Here is a 6,629-nt window from a genome sequence, read left to right on the forward strand (position 1 = left end):
TTGTGAAAATGATCAAAAACACTGGCAGTTGCAATTTTTTTTAAAGACTCTGTATTATCTTAGAACTGTACATTTTGACATATTGTCATTATTTTGACATCATATAGAAACATACATTCGTGAGTAGCCTAAATCTTCACTCTGTTATTCATGAGCTCGGAACTTGTAATTATATTTTCGACTCCACTTGAAGGACACATACAGTAAACACAGCAGTAAAGTGTGTGTGTGTGTGTGTGTGTGTGTGAACGAGGAAGCTGCGTTACAGACACGCCTATTTTACACACGTCACTCAAACACAGAACCAGGAAACTATTTCAACTCCTCAGTTCAGGGAAACCGAAACTGAAGTGTTGTTGAGCTGTTGTGTGTTTGTGTCTCTCTGTATTCATGCAGTAAAATGGCAGATGCCAGAATTTCTCAGGATGAGTTCACGTGTCCAGTGTGTCTGGATCTCCTGAAGGAACCAGTGGCTATTCCCTGTGGACACAGTTACTGTAAGATCTGTATTACAGGCTGCTGGGATCAGGAGGATGAGAGGAGAGTCTACAGCTGCCCTCAGTGCAGACAGACCTTCAGTCCAAGACCTGCTTTAGCTAAAAACACCATTCTGGCTGAACTGGTGGAGAAACTGAAGAAGACTAAACTTCCTGCTGACTGTTACGCTGGATCTGGAGACGTGCAGTGTGACGTCTGTACTGGAAGAAAATACAAAGCCGTCAAGTCCTGTCTGGTGTGTCAGGAATCTTACTGTCAAACTCATTTAGACCGTCATGAGGAATATCACTCTCGTAAACCACACAAAGTGATTGATGCCACTGGACGACTGCAGGACATGATCTGCCGTAAACATGATAAAGAGCTAGAAATGTTCTGTGTCACTGATCAAGAATGCATTTGTTTGCGATGTAAAGAGTATGAACATAAAAACCACAAAACTGTATCAACTGCAGCACAGAGGACAGAGACACAGGTATGAACTGAGAGGGATTGATCACGCAGTGATATGAAATATATATGAATATATATGCAGATATGAAAGGTATATAGACATAGCCCCACCTACTGGCAACAGAAACTGGCATGGTTAACACAGTAATGCAGTACTAACCACATAATTATTGTGTACTAAGCATGCTAGAAACATACTAAACATGCTAGCAACACTTAGCTGAGTCATGAAGCATGCTATTATCATCATTATACAAAACTAACTGACTTTGACATACTCTTACTATATATACCTCCTTAAATGCACATTGCCCAACCATGCTCTGTCTTCCTAAAGCCACCGAGTGACGCTTTCATCGCTGCTTGCAGCTTTAATTCACATATACTTTTTTAAAGGACTGCTACTTTTAAAAGTATTTATTTTTTTAAAGGACCAATTTTGATTCACAAATCAAATCAAATCATTGATCAACTCATGTACGCAGAGCCCAAATCAAAGATGATGACGTCAATAACATCAAACTTCACTGATCTGTGGTTTGAACCTACAGCTACAAACTTGCCATGCTAGATCTTTAACCCTTATTGTGTGATAGTAGTTTTATGTGTCATTTGCTGTTATTGGTTTGTCCTCCAGAAACAGCTGAAGGAGACGCAGATGAAGATCCGTCAGAGAATCCAGCAGAGACAGAAAGATCTTCATCAGCTGAGAGAGGCTGTGGAGTCTCATAAGGTGAGTCTGGAGAAGAAGAGAAGTGTGAGACGTCTCAGTTTGGACTCACTGAACTCACTGTGTGATTGTGATGTGTGTGTAACAGCGCTCTGCACACACAGCAGTGGAGGACAGTGAGAAGATCTTCACTGAGATCATCCGCTCCATTGAGAGAAGCCGCTCTGAGGCGACACAGCGGATCAGAGATCAGGAAAAGACTGCAGTGAGTCGAGCTGAAGGACGACTGGAGCGACTGGAGCAGGAGATCAATGATCTGAGGAGGAGAGACGCTGAGCTGGAGCAGCTTTCACACACACACCATCACATCCAGTTCCTGCAGGTAACAGAGATCTAGAAGAACTGGATCATAGTGGACTTGAGCAAGAGACTCACAGAGAAACATTTCATGAGAGCAGAATGAGACTAACTTAAGCAGGGCAAAAAAACACTCTAAAGCTCAGCTATTTGCATTTAATAACAACATTAAACTAAACCACATTCATTTAACTGCAAATAACATGCAATTAAGTTTCTGAAAACATTACAGCCAATCTGTACTTAAATATTTTTAAAGTATATTATTTCAGTTACAAGTACGGTACTTTCTTTTTCACAAGGAGTGTAAGTGTGAAACACTAGAGTTTGTAGCATTAAATGATGAATATGAGAAGAATGTGCTGATTGTGTGAAAGTGCTGGATTGAAGCGAGTCACTGAAGAGAAGTGAAGTCAACAAGAGCCGCTCAGATCTGATATAGTGCAGGTTATTGGCTGAAGTGTGGAGATGATGAGTTTTGATTTCTGTTTTCTGTAGAGTTTCCAGTCTCTCTCAGCACCTCCTGAATCTACAGACGAACCCGACGTTTCCTTCAGTTCTCTCTCCTCTTTTGATGGCGTGAGAGAATCTGTCCGTCAGCTGAGAGACAAACTGGAGGATTTCTGCAAAGAGGAGCTCAAGAAGATCTCTGATAGAGGTAAAGTCCTGCGCCGCGTTTATACAGACGTGTGGAGAATGATCCGAAATATGAACGTACAACAGTTTCTGAAATGTTCCTATGATTAATAAAACATGCGCACAAATAATTTTCCTAAACGCATCCCACTTTATAAATCACAGTTCATCTTCAATTCAAGTGCATCAACTCTACAGAACAGCCACAAACATCCCTTGATGGTTTAGAAGTAATAAATACTTATGTATATATTGAAATTGAAATCCATTGAAATTTAGGATTGAATCCGATACGTGTGTTTTATATATGAGGCATCTGGAGATTCTTCTGTTCTCAGAAATGAGTCCTGCATCATCTAATATCAGATTAGAAACGTCTTAGAAATGGATGTATTTTATCTTGTCATTTCTCTTCACACTGTTCATGTCTGTTTATTTCCACAGTCACATTCACCAACATGAATCCCAAGACCAGGAACGACTTCCTACAATGTAAGTCACTGAGAAACAAGCAGAAAAACTCACTGAATGTGTTCATGTTCTTCCTGTAGAAGGAGAAATAAACATGATAGAAGAGTTTTATAATTAATCATGTAAATGATGATTTGCACAGGATATTTGATCAGCTGCACTGAGACACTGATGATACATTGTTCAGATACATTAAAAGATCAGACAGATTCATAATTCCTGTTTCTGATGTGTTTTCTCTCCATCAGATTCCCATCAGCTGACTCTGGATCTGAACACAGTGAATGAACGCCTCAGTCTGTCTAAGAGGAACAGAGTGTTTACTTACACTGACACACAACAGTCGTATCCTGATCATACAGACAGATTTGATTGGTGGCGTCAGGTGTTGTGTAGAGAGAGTGTGTGTGGACGCTGTTACTGGGAGATTGAGTGCAGTGGATGTGTGTATATATCAGTGTCATATAAGAGCATCAGCAGGAAGGGAGGGGGTTATGAGTGTGTGTTTGGACGTAATGATCAGTCCTGGAGTTTGATCTGCTCTTCCTCCAGTTACTCATTCAGACACAATAACATAGAGACTGATCTCCCTGTAAAGCCCATCAGCGGAAGAATAGGAGTGTATGTGGATCACAGTGCAGGAACTCTGTCCTTCTACAGCGTCTCTGACACAATGAGCCTCATCCACACAGTCCAGACCACATTCACTCAGACGCTCTATCCTGGGTTTTATGTTAGTTATAAATCATCAGTGAAACTGTGTTGATGTTTCAGAATAGACTGTAGAGAGATTTTACCCAGAATGCTTTGAGCTGATAAATCAGTAACAGTGAGATGTTACAGAGACTCTTATTTTAATTTTCATTAATATAGATGAACTTCTGCTACTGAAATAACACATCAGAATAAATGTGTGCATTAGTTTTTTTCCATTTGATACTGACGTGGTATCGAAAAGGATCGATCCTCACATAAAAATATCGATCCAAATGTGTGTGTTTTTTTTACCAGTAATTTTTTTATTAATTTAGCACGCAGTTCAGTCTGTAAAATAAGCTTCTAAGTGGAAAAATAAGCGAATGTTAGCAGATAATTGTGTAGGATAGAACTTTTTCTCCTAGTCATCTGGATACAAGACGAAACCAATCAATCACAGAGAGCGTTCGATGCTGGTGCTTCGCTGAGCTCACAGACCCAGTGCGTTTGGGAAACGAAGCCTTGCTAAGATGACAGAGAAACAATCCGGAGTTATTTCGCAATAAACAAACCAAAAGTGTATAACGGTTCAAAATGTTGACGTCAGTAAGATTTTTTTTATGAAATTAATATTTTTATTCAACAAGGATCGATGCATTAAATTGATCAAAAGTGACAGTCAAGGGTTTTTCACTGTTAAAAATCTACTTCATATAAATGCTGTTCTTTCAACTTTGTTCAGGAAATAATTCTGCATAAAATGGTTACAAAAATATGAAACTGTTTCCAACATTGATAATAATAAGAAATGTTTCCTGAGCAGCAAATCAGCATATTAAAATGAATTATCATCATGACTGGAGTAATGATGCCAAAAATTCAGCTTTGATCACATGAATAAATTACAGTTTACTATGGCATAGAAAACAGATAGCCTATGTTAAATTGTAATATTACATTATATTTACATTATATTATATTTTTTTTTACTGTATTTTTGATCAAATAAATGCAGAAGAGAATTAAAAATCTTACAGACCCCAAACTTTTGAACAGTAGGCTAGTACTAGTAGGCTAGTAGTAGGCTAGTACTATAATTAGGGTAGTTTTGTAAAAGTCACTGACTAATTACAGGCGAGTTGAGAGCACAAATCACAAAATATTTAGTAGTCATGAAAACATATTAAGATTTAGCATATTAATGATGCATTCACCTCATAAATCATGACACACTGCTCTAGCACAGGAAAGTGCATGCTTTTAAAATGAAAAAGTATTGGTATCGGTATCGATATCAGCGATACTGGCCCTGTGTTTACTTGGTATCGTATCGATACCGAAATTTGCAGTATCGCCCATCTCTACAGTGAACCAAAGACAGTCTCAAAAACACGGTTTGAAATCGCTGGTGTTTCTGACGTCACAAACTACCTTGTAACCAATCAGATCAACGTGTGATCGTCAACCAGTGGATCTCTGAGCTGGTGTGAGTGAGTGGAGGCGGGGCTCATTTGCATATTCATAGAGCCGCATATACTAAATGAGGCAAGGGTTACATTCAAGCTATTTTAAGGCATGAATCAGTTTTTTTCCAAGGAAAGAAACATTTAAATGTTTAAATTTGGTGATCAAAGGTGAGTTTTAAGGGATAAAATGATTGACTACAGGGGGACTTTAACTCTTTTCAGACAGATTACTGTGATAATGCAGCTGTTTTATTCACATATTCATCAAATCAAGTCAAGTCACCTTTATTTATATAGTGCTTTTTTACGATACAGATTGTTTCAAAGCAACAGTGATAATATTACAAATATATAAATATAATTATAATAAAATAATGCAACAAAGTTTGTTTTGGCTGGACAGCACCCAATACACATTCATGAACATATGAATATGAAAATATGTCAGGCCATAAATCCATAATAAAACTATACAAGGGTGTTTGCCTTGGTGTTGCCACCCCTCGCAAGATGTTTCAAAAACACAAACATAAAAGTTAAAATATTTGTGTGTGTGTACAAGGGCGTAGATTTGGTTTGAACATTGGGGGGGGGTTGAAGTTTGGGTATGCCTCCTGATATTGTGATCATGGTATAAATATTGGGGGGGTTGTAATGCATAGATTTAAATATTGGGGGGGTTATCTCCCCCCATCCCCCCCACAAACTACGCCCCTGTGTGTGTATATATATATATAGTAGCCTACAAACTTTAATTGTGATTAATCAATTTGACAGCACTAAACAAAATGAATAAAATTATAATAAAAATGTTAAATGAATTAAGTACACAAATACATTTGATCAAAATATCAATCGAAGGCTAAACATATGCATCCTTTCCTGTTAATCCTTCGTTCGAAAAAATCCCATAAACAGGAAAGGATGCATATGTGTAGCCATCGCGCTCTTAAATCACCCACAATCCTATGCGCGCAGCTTTGCTATCTTGTTAAAAAAATTCAAAATGTTGGACATTAACGGAGTCGGAGCGTTAACGGGTCAATATGCTTTCAAATGTAAATATATTTACGTTACCAAACATTTGTTTTAAAAAATAATTACATCCATTATGTTATGGGTCAAATTGGCCCGCACTGTTTAAACACACTTGACAGTCAAATAATCAATATGATTAAAAAGGAGTTTATTGATTTAAAAACTATTATATTGCCTGAGTGAACAGAACTGCGTCCATAGCAACGCTCTGTTTTTCATTTTCACTGACGTAATGACGCACTGACGTGCACTTGCTAGGCTGTTCCATTTACATGTTCTCCGAATGCTAAAGAGGAGCCTCGCCTCTGAAGGAAGTGACTTGGAAGGACCAGTCCTGCCAAGGA

General features: G+C 38.2%; 1 protein-coding gene across 1 annotated transcript; it reads left to right on the forward strand.

Annotated features, from left to right (window-relative positions):
• Positions 1–301: 301 nt before the first annotated feature.
• Positions 302–5,418, forward strand: LOC311086745 (tripartite motif-containing protein 16-like). Its single transcript, XM_084119788.1, has 6 exons — positions 302–973; positions 1,589–1,684; positions 1,770–2,003; positions 2,477–2,636; positions 3,059–3,106; positions 3,334–5,418. Exons 1-6 carry the CDS (start codon positions 401–403, stop codon positions 3,849–3,851), a joined length of 1,629 nt encoding a protein of 542 aa, XP_083975914.1. The 5' UTR covers positions 302–400; the 3' UTR covers positions 3,852–5,418.
• The last annotated feature ends 1,211 nt before the right edge of the window (positions 5,419–6,629 follow it).

The sequence above is a fragment of the Abramis brama genome, assembly GCF_963993115.1.
Source record: "Abramis brama genome assembly, chromosome: 1".
NCBI classification, from domain to species: Eukaryota; Metazoa; Chordata; class Actinopteri; order Cypriniformes; family Leuciscidae; genus Abramis; species Abramis brama.

Excerpts from the sequence above, each read along its gene's own strand:
- LOC311086745 (XM_084119788.1), top strand. The coding sequence starts at position 401 with ATGGCAGATGCCAGAATTTCTCAGGATGAGTTCACGTGTCCAGTGTGT. Across the intron at positions 2,637-3,058 it reads CAAGAAGATCTCTGATAGAG|TCACATTCACCAACATGAAT; the intron begins GTAAAGTCCTGC and ends TTATTTCCACAG. Across the intron at positions 3,107-3,333 it reads CAGGAACGACTTCCTACAAT|ATTCCCATCAGCTGACTCTG; the intron begins GTAAGTCACTGA and ends TCTCTCCATCAG.